The 27,977-nt window shown below is 42.0% G+C and overlaps 1 protein-coding gene across 1 annotated transcript in view; it reads right to left on the bottom strand.

The window, feature by feature from the left end:
* Positions 1–2,966: 2,966 nt before the first annotated feature.
* The window catches only part of ANKH (ANKH inorganic pyrophosphate transport regulator), a 183,276-nt gene continuing 158,265 nt past the window's right edge, over positions 2,967–27,977 (bottom strand). The window contains exons 9-12 of the mRNA XM_075585932.1: positions 16,503–16,632; positions 10,257–10,380; positions 8,209–8,308; positions 2,967–5,048 (exon numbers count right to left, since the gene is read on the bottom strand). Of these exons, the coding sequence (XP_075442047.1) occupies positions 4,932–5,048; positions 8,209–8,308; positions 10,257–10,380; positions 16,503–16,632 (471 nt within the window). The 3' untranslated portion in view covers positions 2,967–4,931. The remainder of the gene's footprint in view (positions 5,049–8,208; positions 8,309–10,256; positions 10,381–16,502; positions 16,633–27,977) is intronic.

Genomic DNA, 27,977 nt, shown 5'->3' with positions numbered 1-27,977 from the left:
AAAAAAAATTATAATCACACCCGTTGAAGGCCCATGGGAACAATCTATAAAGGTATAATCCTGAAACATGGCCAAATATAATTTCTCTCTTATACTGGGAATGTCACCCACTACTTTCTTCCTATAGTCTTTGTTACCGTGCTTTGATACTTCACATGAAATCATTATTCTGAACTACTACAGATGCTTCTGTTTGACCCGATTGCTTCCCAGGGGCTCAGCAACAATTTGCAATTCAATGCACTGACTGCAGCAGTATTTAAAGCGGCGATCTGCCCTACAATTTTTTTTTTATGTTACATTGAAGTAAAAATAAAAATCTGTGCACTGGGGATCCCTTAGGACCAATTGTATTCCTCCGACCGCATGATAAAAAAAACCCTGGTTGCAAGGCTATCATGTTTTTTTGTTTATTGGTATACAGAGAAAACGACAAATATGGCTTCTGGTAACCTAATAGAGCCAAAACCTTCAGATCTCCACATGACGGCGCATGCGGTTTTCTATTGGGCGACGGGCCGTGACTTTCTCCGGTGGCCATAGCGTTCTCCCGGGCAAGTATTTGTGATGTAAGTGTAATGTTTCGGGGACGGTGCGGATCTCTGGATGTCAGGTGGATTGCCGGTTGGCACGGGTAGATCACCCTTTTCACATGAAGGTAAGGGGGGGGGAAGTATTTAGGAGGTGATTGCTTCTTTAAGGTACAATCTGTCCCAAAATGTTCAACATCGGCAATAAATGTACTGTTATAAGTATTCACTGCTATATTGTTCTCTTTTCTTAGTCTTTAAAGCTGAAAAACAAACGACATGCATTTTTTAAAATCAGTTCTGTGCTATGAGAAAATACTTGTAGCATGTTTTGTTTTTTAAAACAACTCTGAATGACTTTTTAATGTATTATAATGTATCAAGCATTTTTTGTTTCTATAGCAACCATTTAGTCACATCCCCTTCCTCTTCTGAAACAGGCTGTGGCACACCCCATTTCGAGCCCTGCCCCCTCTAAGGCCTCGTTCAGGGTGCTGGCTTCGGAGGGAGGGTGTGCTGCCGTGCGTGCTGCCGTGAGAAACAAAGTATTCAATTTGAATACTGGTTGTCAGGGTAGCAACCGCCCTGTCTCCGAAGCCAGGAGTTGAAGCTGACTACAGTTTCAATAAACGAAAATTTTGTTTTTTGGAGCTGCAGCAGCGTCACTGGGACCTAGGCAGCCAATGAAATCATTCTTCAGAATGATTTCATGACTGCCACTTGGATCCCTAAGCTGCCGTGTGTAGCCACGCCCCCTCCCCAACGCTGAAAAGTCTGCTGGGGGATAAACACAGATCGCCCAGCAAACTGCAGCACTGCCTCCCTCCCGCCCTCCCTCCGAGTCCTGCAGCTGGCACCCTGAACGAGGCCTAACAGTGCACCAATTGTATCTATTCACTGCCTGGTCACATGATCTTCCCCACAGAACTTTACATATTTGGTCCTCTTCAGCTGCACTGACAGACATTTAGTGAACCCCCAAGCCAAATCCTCGCCAATCAATCACAGGAGAACGGATGGATCGGCAACTTAGCTAATTACTTATCATTGTGTGGATTGTATTGATGCACATATAAAAGGGGGGGGGGGGACACACATTAAAAACCGGCAGCTTGGACTGCTGCTTTAATATGATGTCTGTTAAGCATATCAAAATATCAAAAGATTTCTACCTGAGGAAACTGTAGGCCTAAACTTAGAGGTTGGAACCCGGTAGATGACTGTGGTTTAAAAAACAAAAAAAAATCAGAAGAGAGGATTACACTACAAATGATGAAAAGACTGACCTTGAGAAAGACTCTCAAAGTCTTTGTTTACATGAATGACCGTGATGTCGAATATATTACTCAGACAAAATGAAAAGGGAGATATGGAAGGAGAGACAGGCAGCGTGACAATGGGAATAAAAGGCAGCAATGATATAACAAGGTGAAAGGTGAAAGGCAAAATCACAGTGAAAAGAAAAAAAAGAACTCTGCTGCTTGGACTTCAAGTACAGAAATATAATTTCCCAAATGCCTTGTGGCAAAAGTGATTAAAGCTGCACTAGGCAGGTGTGAAAAAAGAGGCGGGATTTTAATTTTCTGATTCCGCAAGCCAGATTTAGTACTGAATAGGGCACTGTGGGACATCATTCGTTACCTTTGTAAAATTTGACAGGTGTTGATATAAAAAATATTGTATGCTGGTGCTTTAGCGACAGGTTAACCAGGTGCTGCTGCCTGAAAAGTCATTTGATTTTTAAAGGTGATCTGCTGGCTGACCAGAGAAAAGGTTGTAAAATAGTTTTTTATTCAAACTGGTATATTAACATCACTGTCAGATTTTCTGTAGAGTTGTAAATGTTTTACAGTTGTCCGAAATGTAGTAGTTGACGTGGGTGTGTGCGGAGGGCAGGTGACAATTGGCGATTTTTTTGTTTGAATGGTAGGATGTCAGATATAATATAATATTCGACTCATTTAATATATGATTTTCCATTCATTTGATATGCTATTAATTTCATTTGATATGATATTCGATTAACTTGATATATGATATTTGTTTCATTTAATATGTTATTTGATTCATTTAATATATTATATGATATTCCATTCATTTAATATGTAATCATATAGTATGATATTCCAGTATTACCTCAAGGATCTTAAAGGGGATTTATACTGCCTTCCAATAGGAAGCTGAAACCAAGATTTGGCAGCCATTTTGTTTGCCCTGGAGAGATTTAAACCTGGTAACTTCACCGGTGAGTATCTTGTGAACCAGGGTGGTGGGTCCCTAGAGATGAAAGTAGCATGGTTCAGCTCTGGGGACCCCCTGGTTTCCATTCTAGATGTCCCGGCTTTTAGTTTATAAATAATATTTAACATACAACTGTTCAAAACCAATACAATGCTGTGTGCAATTCGTAGCAAACAAATGACTATGACCAGGTCAGAGATTGGCGTATATACTTTTAATAGTATATACAATACACAAGTAGTTTATTCTATCCAGTTTAAAGATTCTTTTTTAATTACCCTTTAACTTCTACGCAAAATGAATCTCACTCTTTCAATCACACCATATATTCACCAACCATTCAATAATTGTATTGCGCACAACATTCAAATACACCTTTTTGTTTTTGATAACTTTTTTTTTTTTTTAAAGTAGAATCTTCAGTCGGAAACCCCACACAAAATGTAAATATATTCACAAATATTCAAAAATACTGCTGATTATATTTCTAGTCAAGTACCGAGAGAAAAAAATATTATTAAAAAAAATATTCCATTTTGTCTCCTGGGTCCAGAAAACGATTCAATTCTATACATCCAGAAGGATGTGGCAAAGAAAAAAACAAGAGCATATTCATATTACATCTAATAACATGGAAAAGAGCATAGCTGATGTACATATGCAGTGTCTCATGTATAACATGTTTTTATACCACACAATTAGCCCAATCCATACGTTTATGAAGAACGCATCAGCAAACGATTAACCTGGACATATGCATTGCAGTATCCTCTACTAAAGTGTGTACCAACATCATAACAATTTTCCATTATAACACAATGGATTTCAGAGCCACTCATTCACGTTGTTCTAGGTTTTATTTTTGTAACTATAATCCAGACAGTGCCAAACTAAGGAATAAACGCAATGTCTACAATAATACAAAGGGACACTCATGCAGTATACATTTTTATTGAAATTGCGGGAAGTAGAAATAACTTATGGCACTAAATAAATAGTATAACGTATTATTGTATTAATAGTCCCTTGATTTGAGGGCGGCATTAAACTGCAGTATTCAAATGCTACTGTCATTAAGTTAGCATTCCAAAGGGCCATGAATTTGTTGCAAACTTGGCCTCCACAAGACGCCTGTATAAACACTTCACTGAACGGACAGGACTCTGCATTGTATGGACAATATAGAGCTGCCTTCTCGGGGGTCTTTTTTTTTTTAAACTGAAATCATGCTCACCGGGAAAAACCTGAAGACTATAAAAATAAATGTGGTGTCTTTTTTTAAATATATTATTTATTTGTGGTACAAAGATGGATGGTCGAGTAACTTAAGACCATCCAACAGTTAAAGGATTAAAAGTAATACCAATCAAAAATCTCTTAGCTGGTTCTAGAGATATCTCTGTGAATATCTGATCATTTTTAAGTTCCAATATATTATCTCTGTCAGTCATTTTTAGAATGAATAACTGACCCAATAAATAGCGCAAGTCAAAATGTCTTCACAAACTGTATCTAACATGATGATTATAAAAAGAAAAGATACTAATATGTCAAATAAATCTAAACGCCCTGGGAAAAGTGAATGCAAAAACTGCATTCTTATTATTAAAAAATAAAAAAAAGACGTTAAAAGTATTTACGATAACACATTCAAAACTTACATGTGGTATAAAAGCACTGTTCCCTGTTACACAATGAATAACTGGAGTGTATTTACAACTGTCTGCTCTAAAGGCAAATCCCTTTTGTGCTAATGATATGGTTGTGAAACATGAGAAACGTACGTATACTGAAATGTGTTTTTGTTTTTCAAAATGTGAAAGGGGACAGGAGGGTTAACCAAGAACATGGAAAGGACGGCAGCATCGTGAACAGCAGAGACACACAGCAGTGCTTTGGTTGACAAATGGTGGTTGTCCAATGAAGCTGAATGTGTGCCTGTGGTAAAAAGTCTCTCCACAAGGATATTGTCACTTGTATGTCCATGGACTGGAAAGGTAAACTTTTGTGATAGGCCCTCTCTATGGTAAGCATACCCAGTATGCTAAAAACTGGAACCTTTTAAACACAAGTGTTTGATGTGAAACAGATCAAGAAGAGAATGAGAGAGGCAGGAGGGCCCTTCTGACTGCTCTTGCAGAGAACAATCAAACACCCTGCCTATTCCTCATCTTCTCTCATCTCGACTACGTCCGTCAGCTCCTCATTCTGAGGCAGGTCAGTCATCGCTGAGTCTTCTCCTTCCACCGCTGCTTCATTCTCGCTCCTTTTCTTTTTCTAGGGATGACACATAAAAAACAAAATGACAAGTGGCCTTAGCAAATCCATGACTGAAAAAAAGTGTATTTACAGCATCACTGGATTAAGTCATACAGACTCGTGCCGAGGAAGCGATCCAAAAATATACCAACAATCTATAGACTTACAGTATGAGAAAACAGCTGCAAAACTGGGACAAAAACACTGCACCAAATTTACCGCTAAAAACCTTTACATTGAAATAAATGAGGTTGTGTCACGGAGACCAGGCAATTTACTCCTTTTTACCAGGATCATGCATTGAGCAAAACAAGTTAATTAAATAAATTGTAAATTTATTCACAAGAAAAGGCAAATACACAATGATACACAAACTACACTTCTGCAAAAAGACAAACTTACTTGGGGATTAGGGTAACAACCTAGAGTCTCCTAGGTGCAGGGAATTCTAACCCTGATAACAGTTGCAAAAACGGACAGAAAATATTCCAGGCAGCTTTCGATGAAGCAGCCCTTTTCTTGCTGGAGACTTGAAACTGGAAAATTAGGATCTGAGAATCTTAGAGGACTGGAGAACAAACTATCTGAAGGGTGCAAGGGGTTATACCTGTCAGTTTCATTCAAACAATGCTATAGCCCAATCCAAAGCGTGAGAAATGTCTCCGCAGCCAATCATAGACAAGCTGGTAGAAAAAACAGGGTTAGCTGGAAATCTGAATGAACCAAGGGGCATGCGCAATTTGGCATCTCTGTCCCTGGTTCACTCAATGCCACCTGCGGTGGCAGGCTCCTGCCAGTCTGGTGGGATCAATGGAAATGCAAAGAGCGTATATTGATCTCAGGACGTGGATACTTGAGTCCTTCCCTCCTGTCCAAATGGTATTGACACCTCAGATATCCTCTGGGGCTTTCATATCCAGATGTCCTGCCAGACCTACTGGCACCAATTGGTAGGCCCTGTGGCCTGTCAGAGCATTGGTTCTGAAAGTCCAAGCTCATTTATCCGTACAAGCATACATGTTTTAAAACACACAATTTAATAAAATATACACTTTAAAAATATCCTACGTTTTGCTGGTATGGGGAGTAGAATAAAAATACTGCACTTTATGTCTTACTGGCCATATTCCCCACACACTATAAAATAGACTAAGTACTGGACTTTACAAGCCCCCTCACAACCTTATAGATAGTTGTCGTACCCCCAGAACCTCTAAGCAGGTGACACAGATTAAGGATAAATAAAACTAAAAAATTGATAATTTTATACTACTAATAAACACTGCGCATAATAATCTCTTTCATACTAAAAAGAAAACTTGATAATTTATTCTACTATTCATTTTCTTGTCAGAAGAGTCGGATGGCTTGACTTTACACGCAGTCGAAGGCCACAACCTTTAAAACCTCCATGTATGTTCTAAGTTGACATATTGGGCAACATATTAATATGTCTTTATAGCACTGAAAGTATACACAGTCATGTCCAATTTGGTAGAGCCAGTGATTCCCTGTAGAGCATACAAACTGAATTGTGGTGCCTAGGGCACAGGGAGATAAAGTGACTCGGCCGAGTCCCAAGGAGAACAGACAATGGGTTTCAAATCGGCACCAATTTTCTCCATGATCCCCAGACGCCAATCAAGCAGCAGTGGTAGATGCTTATGTCACTTTGATAGGAGGTTTGACCATTAATTGTTACATTGCAAGACACAGAAAGGGAAGTATAAAAAGTGGCATAACACTTCCCTGTCCAGTCTATAAGGCACAGCAAAAAAGATGTTTTCGGTTGAAAACGGCCTGAACGGCCACTTCGGTCCATATTGAATAAATCCCTTATTGCTATAGAATATTGTGGGCCGTATTTACTAAGTGCTGCTATTATTATAATAATACATTTTATAAACTTTTATAAACACCCTTATGTATGGTGTCATGTTTATGGGCAGCAAGTTGTCTTAGCACGACACGTAAATGAGTACGTATATCTCCCTCTTATCCAGGCATTTCTTCTAAATCCACTAAATTACAAGCCTTGCCTCTCACATTTGTAAACACTGACATTGTTATGACCATTCTGTATTTCCAAATCAAATTAACAAGCAAAAAAGTGAGTTTGTTCAATTTGAATATAAAGTAACTACATTTTAAAAGTACAGTGTGATAAATGTATTAGGGGATTACGGCTGCTTAATCTCTATGTCATTATATTGCGCTCCCTTTATTGGTTTCAGTACATGTGATTTATAAATCCTTTGATTGGCAGACTATTAGGAAATATTTCATTAACTCAGCCTAAAATCTATTACAATCTCTAAACTCATTAGATTTCTGCGTTACATCTTTGTAACTTTGCCATAGGTTGGGCAAATTAAAGCAGAAGTCCCTCCCCCCGTTCCAGCCCTTCTTTTTATACATGTAAAGGAATTGGGGTGCTCAAGCCCGCAGCAACTCCATCCGAAGGCATAAGTATTAATAACCCCTGGAGATACCAATGGGAGTGGGTAGGCAGAATAAAGACATGTAGGTATAATGCCCAACTATAATAGTCTAAGCCAATGAACCCTACTCACGTCATCTCCAGGTTTTTTCTGCCGGCGTGCAAGCCAGAAAGGATCCAGAATCCAAAGACATCCAGTAGAGAAAAAAACGAATGGCGCACAGCCAGGGAGCCAGGTGTGGAGTAAAAAAACTTTTCTTTATTGCAGCATGGTGAGAGACAAATTCACCCCCTTGGGGGACACAGATAGAGTCCTCCTACGCGTTTCAGACCAACCTGTCCTTTATCAAGGACCGGTTGGTCTGAAACGCGTAGGAGGACTCTATCTGTGTCCCCCAAGGGGGTGAATTTGTCTCTCACCATGCTGCAATAAAGAAAAGTTTTTTTACTCCACACCTGGCTCCCTGGCTGTGCGCCATTCGTTTTTTTCTCTACTGGACTTCTTTTTATACATGACAGAAACCTGGGGGTCCTGTGGCAAAAAAAAAAAAATCACACAACTTTGAGCTCTGGCGACCCCCATGATGAATAAATCTTTAAATCAAATGAATAAACATGTACAGGGGGGAACTGCTCTTTAATTCTAAGAGGTAAAGGAAGAAAAAATCTCTTCTTACCCCACATTATATCTAATGAGAAGAAGGGTAACCTGAACATCACATCAACTGTGTCTCTTACCTGTTTTCGATATACATAGCAAGATGCAATTGCGACCATGGTGGATTCTCCAACAAAACCAGCTAGAAGTGATCCTACTCCTAATGTGGCTCCATGGACGCTGAAAGTACAAGAAAGCAAGACGTACTGTAAACAGGGTGAAGTGGAGTTCACAAAGGTAGTGTAATATTGTAAGTAGTTGTACATTATGTATGCATGTCTTTATCTATATAGCATAAATGCTATTTTATGCCAGTACCCTGACAAGTTGTCCTGCCTGTAGCACCCATGCTTTAATCGCTTGTTATTAATGTCTCCTTGTATTAGGGGCATCCCAAGTTGCATGTTCTTGATTCCAACTTTTCTGTTTGATTCTACCATTTATTTATATAGCGCTTCACAGCAGTAATACACGTGACAATCATATAAATAACTCAGATAATACATAATGGGAAGAAGTGCTGCAGACATAAAAGTAACATTTAGGAAAAGGAATCCCTGCTCCGAAGAGCTTACAATCTAATTATGTATGCCTATAACTTCATTACCATATTTAATAGCGGATTCATGTTGTAATAGAAACTATCTTTAAAGCTTTGCAATTTTTAGACCTTCAGTGCCTGAATGCAAAAAACACAATGACAGTGATAAATACAGTTTTCCCAAAATGTCCTCCCAAAATTCCTTATTTATATAGCGCTTTTCTCCCAATGGGACTCAAAGCACAAAACAGGAGTGGACAGTATTGTCGCTATTAAATGCGAGACAGGTTGTGGTACATTAGTTAAATGCTTTGGTAAACAGGTAGGTCTTGAGCCTGTTCTTATAGATTTCCAGAGAGAGGGGGCCTCTCTAACTGTACGAGGCAGACTGTTCCAAAGAGTGGGAGTTGGCTAAAAGTTCGGGCCGCAAAGGAAGTTAAGGAGATTCTGGGAACTGTTAGGAGTCCTTCATTTGCAGATCGAAGTGAGCGAATGGGAGTGTAGGGAACTAGTAGCATTTTCCGATAGCTGGGACTCTGGTCATGAAGTGTGTGTGTATACTCAAAGCATCAGTCCAACATACTAATATTCAGCACAATGTAAAAAGTAGTCCATCTGCATGTCAAATGCTTTACTCCACAAACTTTTTTTGGCCATTCTAGAAGAGGCCCAAAAATATAAAGGATTCTGGACTGCATCAGGTCTTTCTAACCGCCTCCCTGAAGTGATGCTTTTTCTCAAGGGAACGTATTATTATGGATGTGTGTAAGAGGTAAACATAAAAGAAGTTTGCCACTCTACAAAATACAGTAAAAATAAACAAAACTATTTATTTAAACGTTACTTACAGTTTTAATCTCTGAAGGACCTCCCTGTTTAAATAAATGGTTGTTTACTCAGTGGTGTACACTGTATTCTGTGAGTGCCAAACCTTAATGTTGAGATGAAGAATGTATTTTTACCATTTATTCTCTGGGACTCATGAAGCTCTGCTGAGAAATATCAGATCTTAATCTGGCACTAACTGTCATTGATTTGAATGGCAGTCAAAGCTAACACTTATCAGCATTTCATTAATTCGCCCCATTGTTGTGTGTGCACCACGATACTGATATTAAGAGGGTGCCTTTTTCACTACACACATTGTGTAACAGACCTGTTTATAGCAAGCTGGACATTTGTATGTCAGTGCAAAATACTGATCTCCACCTCAACTTTACATGGAATTCTTTCCAGAGATCTTGCATTTGGAAGTAGATGTGTCCATACCAATGCCAAGTATTATTTGTATGTAGATATGTATGTATAGCGTGTATTTAAAAATAATAATGTATGCAAATCAGCACTATGGTAGGTTTACAGTATATACACACATTCAAATATAAACATGTTTTGTCCAACACGCACACACACACACACACACAGACACACACACACAAACACACACACACACACACACACACACACACACACACGCCAATGACTGTAACAAACAAGTAACCTAGAAACATTGAACATCAGCTATGTGAATCTGTTGTACACAAGGTATCATTTTCCCAATTAGGTTACTTGAGGAAAGTAATTTACCCAAGGTAAGGCAAGACAATAAGACTAGAGATCAGGACGATAATCCTCAAGACTGAGCTCGGTGCCAGCACAAACGTCTTTTTTAGTGTCATCAACCAACCGGTTAAGTGGGCTCGAACAGTAACTGTGTGAACGAGAAAGAATGACAAGAAAGTGTACTTTAGTTAATGCAGATAATGAAATACAAAGAAATATTGATTATTTTCCATCTCTTTCCAGAATAACCATATTTTGTTTATTGAAATCAGCTACTGAAAGAGTCGTGCCAATGAAGTGATCGGGAGAGACATTCACATACACAAAATTTTGTTTTAACGCACTACAGTACATCATTTCCTGCTTGTGTCTCCATCAAATCGTAAAGTTTCTTACATCTGGTGCAGATTGTTTTCCAAGGACATTCACTCCACTTTACCCTGGCAGATTGTTTTGAAGGTAGTAAAAAGTGAAAGAGGGTGCGCTTTGCCACAGAATCTGATATATCCCATCATACTGTGTGTCACATAACTCCTCCATAACTTCTTCCAGTAACGCTCCCTAAATTACAAGTTGACACACGGGGCCAAGTTGATATAATACACTAAGCAATGAAAATACTCAAATTGTCTCCACTTAATGTATTTGTTAATGAGCAATCAATAAATACAGAAGACATCCTCACCAAGAACAGTGGGGTGATTGGTAAAAACATTTCTGTCCAGGAAAAACCGAAGAATTAATGAAAAAAGCACAGGCAAGGGCAGCAAAATAAGTGTTATGTAAGTAGCATTAAATCTCTAACATTTTGGTTTGGGGAATCTGAAAAGGACAAAGCATGTCCATCAAGTGTGTCCTCCAACCTTGGCTGACTCCCTCTCTATGAGAAGACTAAGGGGGACAGTGACCTCGCCCGTGCAATGCTCCGCTCAACACACGTCACACTGAAGGAAGAAAAACACTCCAAGGTTAAAGCTCAGTATTTTATCAACTAATTACATGGTTTTTTTTTTAATAGAAATCATAACATTTGGTTTATTTTGTATACAAAAGGAGAGAGCCTTCAAACGGATATGGTAATTGATGTTTCAGTCACAATAGGTACCTAAATCAGGGCTAAAACATTAAGAATTATGGCGGTTTCATACATGTATATCTAATTAACCTTATGTGTACTAGTCCTACTGCTACTGTCCCATGTAAATGAGCATTCTAAATCTCTCCTGTCATATTGCATGCCATGTACTAGATGCATTTTAGTGGGGAATCTATTTCTATCAGAGTTGGATAGTGTGTTTTGGAGAAAGACAGAGTAAAGGAACATAAATAGATTAGTTCCCCACAATGTAATCTTTGTTTTTTTTTTTTTAATAACTTACATTTTATTGAAAACATCATTTTACATGCAGGGACAAATAGTTACACATTACAAGTAAATCACAGATTTACAGCAATAAGAAAAACAAGAAAAAGGAGGGTGGGTACACACCGTGGGGAGGTTTTCTTGGTTGTATGATGTCCTCTCTTTTGTTAGGGATGTTACTGTGAAGGTTATGTTTCCGCGAGGTTACCACTTACAGTAGATCCGGGCGTAACTTATTCCCTACCGGGGGAGAGCTTATGACAATCGGTAGTTCCCTTATGACATAATTGAAGAAGGTATTATACCCTGGATGTCCGATTGGGCTAGCCAGGGTTGCCAAGTTTTCTGAAATGTTGTGCCCAAGTCGTTTAATATACAGCTGAACCCCGTTATAGCACGGTCCTTGGGGTCAACAACTGGGGTTGCGTTAAAATTTCACCGGCATCTTGCTCTCCCTCCTCATTGCAGATGTCAGCTCTCTCCTCGGGGCTGTGTCCATCGGGGCTCTTCTGTCTGGTGCGTGGTGTCATTTTTTTTTTTGTACAAAACACATGCAGGGATTGAACTCAGGACCTCCAAGCCTATGGTGTAGAGGTAAGAGGTAAGGCATTGGTATCAGAACGTCCTGAGTTCAATCCCTGCATATGTTTTATACAAAATGTATTAATGTTCAATTCCCACTTGGTGTATGTGTCCAGTAGTCAATAAAGCATTGAATTGAATGTTTAAAAAAAAACAAATGCCATACGACGGAGACAGGAGAGCACAGCACGTGGACAGCTGGAAGAGGAGAGAAATGAGCACGTGAACAGCTGGAAGAGGAGAGAGATGAGCATGTGGACAGCTGGAAGAGGAGAGCACCGGTAAGGCGGCAAAATGGAGGATTTGAGATGCCGATAAGGCGACAAAATGAGGCTTTCAATTTGGGAGCCATGCTCAGACTGCGTTATAAGCAGATCGCGCTATAACGGGGTTGAGCTGTACTAGTATATTTTTCCATCTGGCATATATACCAAATCCTATTTCTTATTTGAGATATTTGAGGTATGTTTTGTTGTTTCCATACCGAGGCTATTTCACATCTAGTGGCGGTTGTAAAGTGGCTAATGAGAGCAAGATCGGTGCCGGGAATTCCCTGGGTTGGTCTATTGAGCAGGAATAACCATGGGTCAAATGGTACATCTAGACCCAGTATCCTTCTCAACCATTTTCTTATTTTCCTCCAAAGGGAGGCTATTTGTCGGCAGGACCACCACATATGTAGCATTGTGGCTTGGGCTCCACACCCTTTAGGGCAGAGTGGTTAGTATCCCGGTATAAATTTGGATAATTTCTGAGGTGTGAAATACTATCTAGTAAGTACTTTGTAAGTGTTTTCCTTCAGGGTGGTGCATATTGAGCTCCTAGCGACCACCCGAAATATTTGGTTCCACGTTTCCTCATCTAGCACCTTACCTAAATCCTCCTCCCTTTGAGACATACATTTTAGTTTTCTCTCTGCTTCGTCATTTGTGAATGTTAGTTCGTTATAGAGTTAGGATATCAGCCCCTGCATGCTTGTGTCCATCAAGCAGAGCTTCTCAAAGTTGGTTAGGGACCTGATGGGTGTATCTTACCATAAAATGCTCTTAATTGAAGATATCAAAAAAAAATAATTAGAGTTCGGGATACCCTTCTCTGTTTTGATTTGGTCAAATAGTTTAATATCTCCTTCTGCAGCTAGGTCTCTTAATCTTGAGATTCCTGCTTGGGTCCAGGATGAGAAATAATTATATTCTAGCCCTGGGGTAAATTCTGGGTTGTTTAGAATAGGAGTCATTAGGGAATTTTGGGATGTTAGTGCAAATCTAAATTTTGTGGCATCCCAGACCTTTAGTGAGTTACACACGGTAGGTAGCATATAACCCATTTTTTCTCTTGCTTTACCAGGGAGCCAGAGTAGAAAGTTTAGGTCCACTGGGTGGCATACCGAGTTTTCTATTTCTGTCCATCTCTTAAGACCTGGTTCTGAATGCCTTTGGATTAATTGGCTGAGTTGGGCCGCTTTGTGGTATGACAACAAACATGGCAATGCTAGACCTCCAGCCATACTTGGTCGTATCAGAATCTTTTTGCTTATCCTTGTTTTTTTTATCATTCCAAATAAACCTGGTAATTAGTGACTGGAGAGGATATATCTTTCTTTATTATTGGTATTGGCAGTGGTTGGAAAAGGTATAAGATACGCGGGAGCAAGTTCATCTTAATGCAGTGTACTTTCCCAATCCAGGAGATATTAAACCCTGACCATATCCTAATGTCCTCTCTAAGGGTCTTGAGTAGGTTAGGGTAGTTGGCTTGATAAAGTGATTTGGAGTTGTTAGTTAATACAGTTGGGTTGTCACCTGAAGTTGATGTTAGACGCTATCATTTTTCCACTTCTTTTGGGAGATTGATATTTAGTGCTTCAAATTTGGAGTTATTAATTTTGAAGCCTGATATTTTGTTAAAGGCTGAAAGCATGGAGAACAGATTTAGGAGACATGTCAACAGTTTAAAAACACAGTGAGAATTACGTCATTTGCAAACAGCACTAATTTATGGGTTTGTTTGTCTACCTTTATCCCAGCGATATCTGGGTTACGCCTTATGTTAGCTGCTAGTGGTTCCATGCAAAGGGCAAATAGCAGGGGGGGGGGGGAGGGTGGTAGGGGAGAGAGGGCAACCTTGTCTCGTGCCGCTTTTGATATTAAACCTCTCAGACGGGAAGCCTTGGCAGACCATGTTTGCCTCTGGATTTAAATATAGGGCAGAGATTGCCTTCATAATTCTTTCACCAAAGGCAAAAGATCCGAGGACTGCAAATATATAGGACCAATCTATCCGACTGCCTAGAGAGGTGAGCTCCTTCTTTATTTCCTTTACTTCACTGTGGAGCCAGGTCTTGATATCGCTGAGCGGATTTTTTATAGCCTTTTTCGTGACTTCTTGGTTCATTTCATCTTGGTGTGATTCCTGCTCTGATTCGGAGCCCTCGCTTGAGATTTGTTCTGCAGCCCATGGTGTCTTCGTGGCCGTTTTGTGCTTAAAGAATGTAGAGAGATCTGTTTTTTTTTTCTTTTCTTTGCTAATGCATTCGGAGGCATCTTGGATCAGTTGGATGATTGTTCCTTGCAGTTCGGGAGGTTGGTAGATGGTTTTTCATTGCTTTTTGCTTACTTTAAATCAGGAGTCTTGAGGAGCTCATGTGCTAGGCAGCCATTTCCTCGAGCTTCCCAGCATGCACCATCTATTTTGTTTCAGTGTGGTTGTGTTTTAGTGGCAAAAGAAAGGACAGTGACTGGTACTTGCTGTAGATTGTTATTGAATTGGGATTTGTTACTGCAGCACTAAGGTCAGGCAACACATCAGCGTCGTAGGATAAGATATATTATCTGCTACTAATGAGTACATGGCTTCATAAGGCTTTATAGGTATAACAAATATAAAAGAACTGTTATGGTTACAGTGTCATTCTACGTTAGTAGAGTTAAAATATTCATTGATTACGCAAAGAAATGAACTACTTTTTAAAATGGATTTGTTTAAAGGTTATAAACTAGAGGAGATATATTGTACTTTGACAATAAAACCACCTGACCATTCATAATTCTGAGACTACTCAGCCACAAAGATTGGTCCCACGAGGTTAGCTCATTCCAGAATTTATACGGAGGTGACATTACAACTAGCAAGCAAAAAATAAGGATGATTTACAAGTATGGGTCAATCGCTCTGTCTCCTTGTTATTTTGTAATACAGTACTATCACAAATTACATTATACACAGTAATAAAACCCACAGTACTTCATGAGCAGTAGATAATGAGTAAATTCATGTTTATGAGCACTTCTGGCCAGACTGAGAAGAAACAGAATATGAGGAAGAATGTTGCTAGTCTTGGTTATCCGCATCTCATGTAATGGTGCATTCACCTCCACGCTATGATTATTTACCTTACACGTCAAAATACATTTCTCTGCCTTCCCAGGCGCTTTTATTTTCCTTTTGATATTTTTAGGTTGGAAAAATAGAAATAAAAAGCATTTGAAAACCCTACTTCCAATCACTGAAAATATGCTTCAGCACTTTGCTATTTGAGCAGTACCACTGATTGGTTCATGGAAGTATTATTGCATCTGAATGACTGCACTTGTACGCTGATTGTACTGCATGTGCACATGCTGGTGAGAAGGACGGGGGTAAGAGTGAGGATACCGCCGGAAACATGCAGAGAAATTGTATTAGAGGATCGGAATAAGTCCTGAAGACCGGGAATTAAAATGTATCATTTATTACATTTTAATCTTTGAAATGGATCACTGAAAAAATATATATTTTTAGTCAAATTTTGGGTAAGCTTACAGTTGTAAAAAAGCCACATATTTGTCAATGTAACTTTAAAGCAGCAATACTATTTCCCCTCTTTTTTCTTCTTTTTGTATATTACCTAAGCTGGCAATCGTTTGGTGCTCTTGTTATAAGTCTGAAAACATCCTCATTGTGTGCCTAACATAATGACCGCCTTTCAGTTTCAATCAATCCTTCAGTCAGTGTAACTCACCAGCTTCAGTGTATCCTACTATTATAGTTTGCAGCTCAAACTGCTGGGAATATTGACAACAAATTATCACATACAGGAAAGTGTTGTGAATATCTTGCACTGCTGGGGAGGTGGGCTAAAATCTGCTATAGACATCACAGAATGCTCAATATATTAAAACTATGGAATTAAGAGTTGAATTATTAAAAAAAAAAAAAAAAAAGGAAAACAGTCACTATTATCTGATACTACAGAACTGATTTATTTAAATAAAATAAAAAACCCATAAGATTTCACGTTTGACTGCTTTAAACCCTTCACAAAAGGGCATGAAACATACTCCTACCTGGTACAGGGAAGAAGGAGAAGAGTCTCAAAGGGATCACACACAGCTCTGCAAAGGCAAAATCTACCCCGATGATGTCAATGAGAATGCGCTCTGATACATTGGGTGTCCAGAACATCGCAAAGCAGAGCTGCAGGGAAAAAAGATGCCATTGTAAAGCCAAATCCTCCAAATTGTACACACAGCATTCTTCCCTAAACACGACATCCTTTGCAAGGGGTAAATATAAAAACACCGACCAGTAACCCAGTCATTCAGGGGCAGAATGACACTGCAGTAGTATTATATACAGTGTATGAAAAAGCACAGGTTCTACATTAACAGTTCATTTGTTTTCTTGTTTAAATTACTTTTAGTATCTATTTTCAGGTCAGTTCATGTGAAAACCAGTATTACTCCATTTTTTGAAGAATGGTATTGTTAAAAAATTAAATAAAATAAAAATGTAAACATTTCCTGCATGGACTTTTCTGCTGCAAATAGTTGACATGGTTCTTATTTTTAAACTGTATTAAAACACATCATATGGCAACTTTAAAACTGAAGCTATTCAACATATATGATGACAATTTAAAAAAAGAAAACAAAAATGGACTTGCATGACCAAGATGTCAAGAGATCAAGTTCTTGTTATTAATACCTGTATTATTCATTTTGACTTTGTGCATGCAATACGTTTCACATTTACTATGGCTATGGTTGACCAGAAATGCACCTGCCGTTTTGAACTTGAAGTTATTGCGAGTGCTTCCTCTTCCTGCTGACTCCATTCATTTAGACTGCACATTTAAGTAAAGAATAGTCACACATTTGACTTATGTGGTATTTACTGCACAAAATATTCGATAAAATACTAGCTTCTATGATAAGTGTACAGCAAATAAAAATACCACTTATGAGCATATTTGCATGTCTTGGACAAGTCTGCAACCTGAAGCCAGGGATTCTGGGTAATGACATGCAAATGATTAGAAGTGAAGTACACATTGACAGTACAAACAGATTATTCTGCAAACAACCTGCTGGAAATTATTTAGCCTAATGTCTCCTGTTGAGCATCAGCAGAAAATGGCCCCATAAAAGGTTCGAACGGCACATCAAAAGACAAAGTTAAAAAAAATGGCATCAACAGCTTAGTGCTGCTAGTGTTCAAACTAACAAACGCAGCATGACAAAGAAAAACAGGACAATATGTAATTGTCATGTTTGGCAATACGTTACATCTCTGATGCCAAAGCAGACTTAATGCACTGAGCTGCAGTGTCGCCTGGCACAGAATGAGTAAGAGATTTTCTGCAGGTGAGATGGCTTAGCAACTTTGATCCTATTTTGCAATGCAGAGATTCATTGTCTTGCTAGTTATTGGACTATTTATGGGCATGATATATTACAACGCTGTCACTACCTTAAAGAAGTTTAACCTGGTTTGAATCCCAGTCTTTGCTACACTGGCCAAGTCACAAGTCACCTCCCTGTGACCCAGGCGCCTAAATTAGATAGTGAGTCCTTGTCACAAAGAGCTTACAAAATAGAGTGCGGCTAACATAGTCAGCACTACATAACAAACACAAGTTATGTGTATACAAGTGGTTTCCCCAAATGAAATAACTATGTAAAAGTTATGATAAATTAATTAGGCGGAACAGTCACACCAGTCAGCTTATAGGGGCTGGGAAATGCCAAGAAGAAAGGCGCCAACTTATGCATTCGGACATGTGGTTAAGTCCCCAGAGGAGATTGGGCAGACAGGAGGCACGGCTTATGCTGCGGTGCTGTACCCCTGCCTTAGGAAGTTAGGTGACAACTTATGCGCCTAAGCCCCGGCAGCCAAGAGGGGAGACTGAGAGTGGGGCGGCTGCGCGTAAGGGTCTCCCGCCATACTACTCGCAGGATGCACGGGGTCATCTGCATACAGGGACTAGGGGGCTGCCTGACATTTATATTTCAATGTTGTAAATAAATAAATTAATCCGTGACTTTATTGTACATCCACAAAAACCGTGTCATCTCCATGTGTAGGTAAGGTAAAGTCAAAGGGACATTAAGCCTGTATTAGAAATACTGCATGTATATTGTAACTAAAATAGGTGATGATAAACTCAAGGCGTGACCAGAGTTGAGAGATTCCGATTCCGCCTTCCATAAAGTGGGCAGTGAGAGAAAGGTGTGTGCAATGAGACACTTGAGGAGGAAAAAGGAAGCTTGTTTGTATATGTATAGAGCACAGTTGTTGAATGTTACAGACAAAAAGTAACAAAAACCTTCCTTGGACACATAACAGTACCTCACAAAAAACCCCATCTACTCTACATCTCACACAGGATTCCAGTCCTATACTGTACAGATTGACACGCATCCTAAGGTTTACATTGCAGGTATTAAAATCCATGACCATGCAAGTAGCACACGTCATTTAGTACTGTACAGTATGTGTGAACAGATTTCTAAACACCTCTAACACAAAGGGAGGAGGAGAGTGACATACCAGAGCTCTGGCAATGAACTCCATACACCCCAGGCAATCGTCACACAATCCCAACTCTGAATGGGGTTTAGGCCCTGCTTCTGTTCCTATAAAAGCTCTAGTCAACAGCAGACTCGTTGATATTCACTCTGTGTGTGCAGATCCGGAAAGCGTTTCTACATGTCCGCCCGCTGGGCCATGCTACCTTCTTCAAACTAGAGTCTTGTTAAAAAAGATATCTCATTTTACATAATACAATAAGGGGGAAATTCCCATAATTAAAACAGAGCAGTCGTTTATCTGATGTTAAACCAATCTCACAGAAGTTTTTTTTTATTTATACATTATAATTTCATCTGAAAAACAAAACAAAACAAGGTTCCTTACTGATCATCAATGGCTTGGCTATTTGTGTTTTGAGGTGTGATAGTGGGGGATGTGTGCATCATTGTTTTTGTGGCACTTTTCTAGTTCATTGCCCACGCTATTGGCACCACCAAGCAAGAAGGTAAAATAATTGAGGCTTCTATATTGCTTTTACACTGTACCTTATGTAAATAACTTTTATAATTTTGGTTCCAAGACACTATATACATTACAAGCTGCTATTTAATTTAGAAAAGGTCCTACAAAATTCATAGGTGGCCATTTTAAAGGGGCTATCCTGTCTCAAAAGTGAGCTAAAGACTGTGTAATATTTAATAGGTTAAATGCAGCTTACTGACAACTTTAAAAGAAAAGGAAAATCCGGCCAACATAAGTATTTAGATATTTTTTTTATTTTTTACTTTTAACATTTCAATACAGTAATAAACACATGCTTTGGAATGGTTTCACAATCTTTAACTTATCTCTTTTGGTGATAAGACTGTTTGTCAGACACCAACATTGTAAACTTAGTTCTGTTCTTTTGTTTCAAGGGTAATTATGGTGCCATGATTTATCAAATTGAAAAGCAAGAGCAGCTGTTATGCTTAAATCCAGTGTTCCCGACAATGAGGCATATTCATTTTTAAAGATCTATATATACAAGACTGAAAAAATGTTTGGATGTCTGTTTGCACCCTTATCTCATTGGCCTGCGGGGTGGCCTGACATTACGGCCACGCCTACGCAGGGCGTGACAGTCACACCACCCTTAGCATGTCCCCTCCCCAGTCCAGTAGGGTGAGAATAGGGGACGAGGGGACGAGGGGAGGAGGGGGCTCTGTGTTTAAGGAAGAGAAGAGGGCTGCAGAGTGAGAGGTGGCAAGCTGATGGGAGGAAGGAACACATCCACACTAATACATGCCCACATCCACACTAATACATACACACCCTCCCACACTAATACATGCACACCCCACACACTTCCACACTAATACATACACACACCCATCCACACTAACCCCACACACATCCACACTAATACATACACACTCCCACACTAATACATGCACACACCCCCCACACACACATACATACACACCCACACCCATCCAAACTAACCCCACACACATCCACACTAATACATACACACACTCCCACACTAATACATGCACACACCCCACACACTTCCACACTAATACATACACACACACCCATACACCCGACACTAATACAGCCACACACATCCACACTAATACATATACAAACACACACACACACTAATACATATACAAACACACACACACACTAATACATACACATCCACACTAATACATACAGGGGTAGCGGAGGGACAGGGGGAGCAGAGAGAGAGGGGGGGGGTAGCGAGAGAAGAGAAAGCGACAGGGGGATCGGGAAAGTTAAACCCCGGGCAACGCCGGGTAGATCAGCTTGTAGAAAATAAAGTAAGAACGACACTTTAATGGTGTTTGAATATATTTTTTTAAGGCAGCTATTTACACTGATAAGTGTATATATATATATTCTGCTATGTTAAGCTGCCTCTTAAAGTATTATACCATACAACTGTTTCCCTGATAACATAACATTGTTATTTTAATTGAACTGTAGAGAAGAAAGTCTCTCCAGCTTTTATCATTTGAATTTTCTTTGCACTTCCCTCACCAGGACTAAGCTGGAAATCAGCGATGTATTTGGCATTGTCCCACAATTTCCTGGCAACCATGGGAAATAAAAATGGCTGCTGTCATCACCAAACTAAGCCAGTGGATGAAATACAGGAATGTAGCTGTGTCACGTGGCAATACCTTCACGCATTGATTGGCATGATCCAGGGCTGGCCCCAAGACTCTCAGTGCATAGCAGCTACACCTGTGCTTCCTCAGTGTTAAAGCGGCACTTCTCATTGGGAGGGGCGCAGCGGGGAGAGGTGTAGCTTAGTAGCTACAAGGGGCCCAGCAGAGATCAACCGCATTGCGTCTGTTTGAAGGGACGCCCTGGTTGCCAGTAAATTAAGCATTACATTTCCAGGGTAAACATTTACCTGGGAGAACAAAATGGCTGCCAGATCAGCCTTGGCTTCAGTGGCCAATAGAAAGCTGCATCAGAAGATGAAGTTGTGCTTTTCTATTGGTGAACAAGATGGGCATATTTGTAGGTTTTTTTTTAACCAGAGCCTGCCAAAAAGTAGAAGATAAATGTATGGACAACTGGTGGGCCCATGACTGAGATCCACAGGACCCCTCTAATACTACTGAAGCGGGGAGTGACTGCTTTAAGACTAGCGCATTCTTGCTACGGGAGAATTGCTGCATTAAGTGAGATACCAATCAGATGTCCCGGGGCCCAGGAGTAGCATTACGACTAGCCCCCCACCCACCTACCCCATGTCGGCAGTCTTGCGAACCCCCCCCATTTCACACCTCACAAGCCCCCTCTATTTCCCCATCTCTTCCATGTATTTCTCTCCCCTCCGTCTCACTCCACCTCTTCAATTACCACATTCAATCCCTCCCCACCGCATGTATTTCTCTCCACTCCGTCTCACTCTTACTCCCTCTCTTCCTCACTCACTCCCCTCCCTACTCTTACACCCCTCTCCTCTCACTCTCCCTTCTCCTCCATCAATTACCCCACTCTCACACAATCCCTCCTCCTCACACTCATTCTTTCACCCCCTCCCCCGGCAATCCCCCCACAAAATACATACAAAAAACCCCCACCCCCAAATGCATATTGTGACGGGAGGGGGTAACCAGGATCTTTAATAAAGATCAAGCCCATTTTAGTTACCCCTGTACCGTGTATAAGGGTCCAAGAGAGTCAGCTCTTGGGCCCAGTAACAATGTACCATTCCAATGTACTGTATGTAATAAAAGTATTTTTTGTGCTTTTCCCTTTCCGGGCAGCAACCAAGCAGGGATTGCTAGGGTATGAGTTTCAAGGGGGGGTTTGCGGAGGAACCGTTGACAGAATGTGCCTAGGAGGTTTGAGTCCAGAGTTGTCGGTTCCCCCATAAATGTACCCGGGAATCATGCCTGATTCTTGGATACATGTAGGCACATTGTCCCAGCAATATTTCCCTTTGAAAACGCAAGCACAACTCACCACTAGGGTACCCTGCTTCAGCACAGCCCAGAAAGGGGAATGAGGCACAGGGATAAACATGTATTCCTGTAGCTGACGGAATCCCTAGGTTAAGGGGGGTTCACCAGCTAGTGCCAAGGTGACCCACCACCAGTATAGGGTTTGTGGGTGCCCCAACCATATATAAGGTTGAGGGGGGACTCTGAGAGTCCAAGGGAAAGTGTGTGGGGAATAAGGCAGATAGAAATAAAACGACAACATTTTTCTTTCCCTGTCCCCCAAGACTCAGAAGTGTGTTAAAGATTCTTTAATGTAGTTTAATGTGCTTTTTACATTCGGAACCGATGTCCAAACAGGCTGCCCGAGCTAACCATTGGCGCCGGTAAGTCTGCTGGACATCGGAGTTCAAAGCAGCCAGAGGATGCCCAGAGGTGTGAATAGCGCCTTTGGTCAGCGGGGAAAGGCGGAGTACCAGGTCCAGAGATCAATGGCAGTCCTCTGGGATACCACTTGTTCTGCCAGACCTGGTGGAGCCTGCCCAGCGGGTGGCACTGAGATAGCCAGGGAGAGAGGTGAGAGGCTTGCGCAGGTCTCTTGGCTATTTCGGATTTCCCGCTAACCCGACTTTTCTAGCCGGCTTGGCTCTGATTGGCTGCTTGGGAAAGTTCCCATGCGTTGATTGGCTGCTCAGTTTTGTTGATGAAACTGAAAATACTATAAGAACCTGTGAGCCAATCAGATTCGGAGTTCCCTGTATAAGAGCGGGGGTGGGCATTTTAAAGTTGCTTCTGTGTGAATAGCAGAGCAACCGGCTTCGAATTTGAGCCTGAAAAGCCTGCCCGCCAGAGTCTAAGCCCATCTTTTTGGGACCAAGTCCTCAGAAACTACCTTGATGAATGAATGATCCTGGTAAAAAGATATAAATATATTGTGGAATAAGTGATATAAGGCGCAAAACAACAATTAAATAGTGACAATTTATAAAAAGTGAAGTGTGATGATTAAAGTCCAACCACCCAGCTCAAACCTCACTGGTGGGACCTGTTTCACGGGTTCCAAGGATTCAAGTATTTTTCTCAAACATCCAGGGGGAGCATATGGGGAAAGAAATAAAAATTTAAGTGCAGACGTTTCTATAAAGTGGAATGATATAGTCTTGGCTCGTATAAATGTATTACTCACAAGGTGTATGAGTTAATCAGGCAATTGGCAAATTGGGTTGCCACCCATCTGTATCTGGACCCCCCTTGTTAGAGATACCGTCAGCAGGATGATGTATATAGAATAGAGAGAGAACTACATAGTGCGATCAAAAAGGTACAACTTTATAATTTAAAAAACGGGTCAATAAAATGCGCACTTACAATGTGCCAGTAAAAATCATGCATGTATCTCACAAATGGAGAAAGTGAAAGCTCCCCGAACTGCTCACCGCCTCCCTCGGGTGTTTGGCTGGCTTTCTCTCACGAATCTGTGTGCTGGTTCAGAGCCTCCCTCACGGCGCCCGTCCAGGAAGATGACGTCACGGCTGCAGGGTTGGTCAGCTACGGGTTGCGTTTGAGTCCAAAATTGGTACACTCTACGCGTTTCGCCCAGCTTGCTGTAGCTGTTGTCGGCTTCGTCAGGAGTGTGTAGTTCTCTCTCTATTCTATATACATCATCCTGCTGACGGTATCTCTAACAAGGGGGGTCCAGATACAGATGGGTGGCAACCCAATTTGCCAATTGCCTGATTAACTCATACACCTTGTGAGTAATACATTTATACGAGCCAAGACTATATCATTCCACTTTATAGAAACGTCTGCACTTAAATTTTTATTTCTTTCCCCATATGCTCCCCCTGGATGTTTGAAAAAGATATAAATAACCTGGTCTCCCGTGACACACTAAAAACAAAACACCGCCCCAAATACATGTAAAAGTACCCCTCACACACCCAAATAACATAAAAGAACCCCCAAATACATATAAAAGACCCCTCAAATGCATATTGAAAAGAACACCCCTCAAATAAATATAAAAGAAGCCCACCTACCAAATACATCTAAAATAACCCCCACCCCAAATGCATATTTAAAAACCCCACCCTATAAATACATAGAAAAGAAGCCCCCCCCCCCAAATACATATAAAAGTCCCCACCCCCCAAATGCATATTAACCCCCCCCCATACATTTATCTACCTTGGGTAAGGCCGGGACCAGTGGCTGTGGGGGGCTCGGCCGGCTGCTGGACCTCTCGCTGCCGGCACGCGCCAGCATCACAAGCTCGGCATGGGACAGAGTGAGGGAGGCCTGCAGCTGGGGAGAGAGGGGGCCCGGCAGCGAGAGGGAGCCCGGCGGCGAGAGGGAGCCCGGCGGCGAGAGGGAGCCCGGCAGGCGAGAGGGAGCCCGGCGGCGAGAGGGAGCCCGGCAGGCGAGAGGGAGCCCGGCAGGCGAGAGGTCCGGCAGCCCGGCCCAGCCAGAGGTCGGGCCCAACTTGCAACACAGCGCCGAGTTGCAGATGCCAAGCTATAACTAAATAATTATGCATAAGACAAATTATAAAAAAAATATTGCATACAAACTTCTACTATGATGAAGAAAAAATTGTTTACCGGTTATTCTATGGACTGCAATGAAATCATTCTCTGTGCAACGTGCCCATGGCTCACAAGCATTTTTCTTTAGAATATATATATATAGAAATAAATTCCCCCTCTCCATTAAACTCATCCTCACCTGACTCTCTTTCCACTTCCATTCCACCGTGACTGTGAGTCATAAAAACAAAACAAGGGTTGTACGGGGCAATAGGTGCTGACTCAAATAGACCTTATCAGCAGTTCTTCCACAGTGATTCAGCGGCTCTGCTCTACCCAAATACACAGCAACACATTTACTGTATACACAGCAGCACAATTACTGTGTGTAACGACACAAATGAGCGAGATAGAATGAGGCAGTAACTGTTCTCAGATTACTTTTCAACCATGTGTCATCTTGTAGACTATGCAGGTAACTAAATGTGCGACAACCTCTGGTTAGCACACAGCCCAGGGGAATCCTCACACAGGGCCGCCAACAGCGGGGGACAAAGGGCACTGGCGTCCCGGGCCCCGTGGGTCAGGGAGGCACGGCCGCCGGGTCCCCTGCGCGGCCGGTCGCCAGTTATTTAAATAAATAAATAATAAATAAAAAAAGTTTTAAAAAAAATGGCGACGATTCCTTCGCGGTCCTGGCGCGCATGCGCAGGCAAGCAGGGCCCGCTCACCCCCCCGCTCCCAATGCGCATGCGCAGGGCCCGCTCCCCCGCCCGCTCCCAACACGCATGCGCAGGGCAAGCAGGGCCCGCTCACCCCCCCCGCTCCCAACACGCATGCGCAGGGCAAGCAGGGCCCGCTCACCCCCCCCCCCGCTCCCAATGCGCATGCGCAGGGCCCGCTCACTCCCCCGCTCCCAACGTGCATGCGCAGGGCAAGCAGGGCCCGCTCACCCCCCCGCTCCCAACGCGCATGCGCAGGGCAAGCAGGGCCCACTCACCCCCCCTGCTCCCAATGCGCATGCGCAGGGCCCGCTCCCCCCCCCGCTCCCAACACGCATGGCCCGCTCCCCCCCCGCTCCCAACGTGGGACAGAGGGGGAAGTACCTGCTCCTCCTGCGGCCTGCTTCCCCTCCCCCGCGGCCAGCTTCCCGCGCGCCCCCCGTGTCCACCTCTTTCGCGCCCCCCGAGTCCACCTCCAGCGCGTCCCCAGAGCCCGCCTCCTGTGCCCGCCCCCCCACCCCAAGCCCACCTCCCAACCCGGGCAGCTGCCGCAGGGATATCAGGGGCAGGAGGGGGAAGCGTCCAGCGGCAAGCTGCACCCACCCGGTCAAGGTAAGTCACTGTCACCCACTCAGTCACTGTCTCACTGTCACCCACCCTGTTACTATCATCCACTGTCTCCCACCCACCCAGTCACTGTCATCCACCAACCGTCATTCACCCACTGTCATTCACCCACCCACTGTCATTCAACTGTCATCCACCCACCCACCTACTGTCATTCACCCAAACTGTCATTCACCCACCCACCCACTGTCATTCAGCCACCCACTGTCATTCAGCCACCCACTGTCATTCACCCACCCACCCACTGTCATTCAGCCACCCACTGTCATTCACCCACCCACCCACCCACTGTCATTCATTCACCCACCCACCCACTGTCATTCATTCACCCACTGTCATTCATTCACCCACTGTCATTCATTCACCCACCCACTGTCATTCACCCACCTACCCACCCACTGTCATTCACCCACCCACTGTCATTCACCCACCTACCCACCCACTGTTATTCACCCACCCACTGTCATTCACCCACCTACCCACCCACTGTCATTCACCCACCCACTGTCATTCATTCACCCACCCAACCATCGTCATTCACCCACCCACTCACCCACCCACTGTCATTCACCCACCCACTGTCATTCACCCACCTACCCACCCACTGTCATTCACCCACCCACTGTCATTCATTCACCCACCCAACCATCGTCATTCACCCACCCACTGTCATTCAACTGACATTTGCTACACAACATCGAAATCTATTCCACTATATAGTTTATAGCAATCTAGTTCTTTTGTCTTTGATTCAACTGTAAGGCAGTATTTTACTTTTCATACATGCGAAGCAAATGAAGTTATACAAGCAGTTTAACCGATGCTTAAATAGTGGAGACAGATAGAAAACAAATTTGGGGGGAATTAAAAGTTTAGAACTGTGTTGGAATATTTTTGTTTTTAAGCAGGAATCCATGTTGCTATTTGTTTTGCAGGACCCGAGTCTCCGGAACATTACATGCAATTCATTGACCTCCAGGAACACTCTGGTTCGTGAAAGGTTTGCACTTTTCCCACTGGGAGATACAATTGTTTCCTCAGTCAGTCTCGCTCTGGCAGCCAAAAGAAAATGGCAATGTCATCATCAGGCGATGATGTCACTACTATCTACTGGTGACCCCATGGCCATACTTGTAGTTTTGTTATACATATCTGTAAATATCTTTGGAACCCAGGGCCCCTGCAGCTTGGCTGATCAGTTTCGGGGCACCGTCCACTTCAAGCAATATTTTTTTAAATATATATAGGGATTGCTAACTTAATGAGTGTAATCTCAGATATCAGGCACTTGGGTACAGAACCAGCCCTGATAAACTCTATAGAATGTCTCTGAACATGAGATGGTCCCCTGCAGTCTCCGCCATGTCACAAGGAAAGAAATGCCCCAACGTGCTCAAAGCTGGAGTTATTTTTTTTTCAACGTTTTTATGAATTGTTTTCGAAGTGTAAATATATATATATTTTTTTTACAGAATTCCAACCTGCAGTTGAACAGCACTAATTTTACACCCGCAGCTCCCTTGGTTCCCAAGATATTTGCTGTTTTAGTTGCTATTTTCTCTTTTACTTTAGATCTCACTCAGAAGCTTCAGTAACTCAAAGGCGCACAAAGCAGAAACCGAACCTCAAACGCATGAAACGTCCAACTAGCCAACTCTCCCTAT

The sequence above is a fragment of the Ascaphus truei genome, chromosome 2, assembly GCF_040206685.1.
Source record: "Ascaphus truei isolate aAscTru1 chromosome 2, aAscTru1.hap1, whole genome shotgun sequence".
NCBI lineage: Eukaryota > Metazoa > Chordata > Amphibia > Anura > Ascaphidae > Ascaphus > Ascaphus truei.
This window is presented reverse-complemented; position numbering and strand designations above follow the sequence as displayed.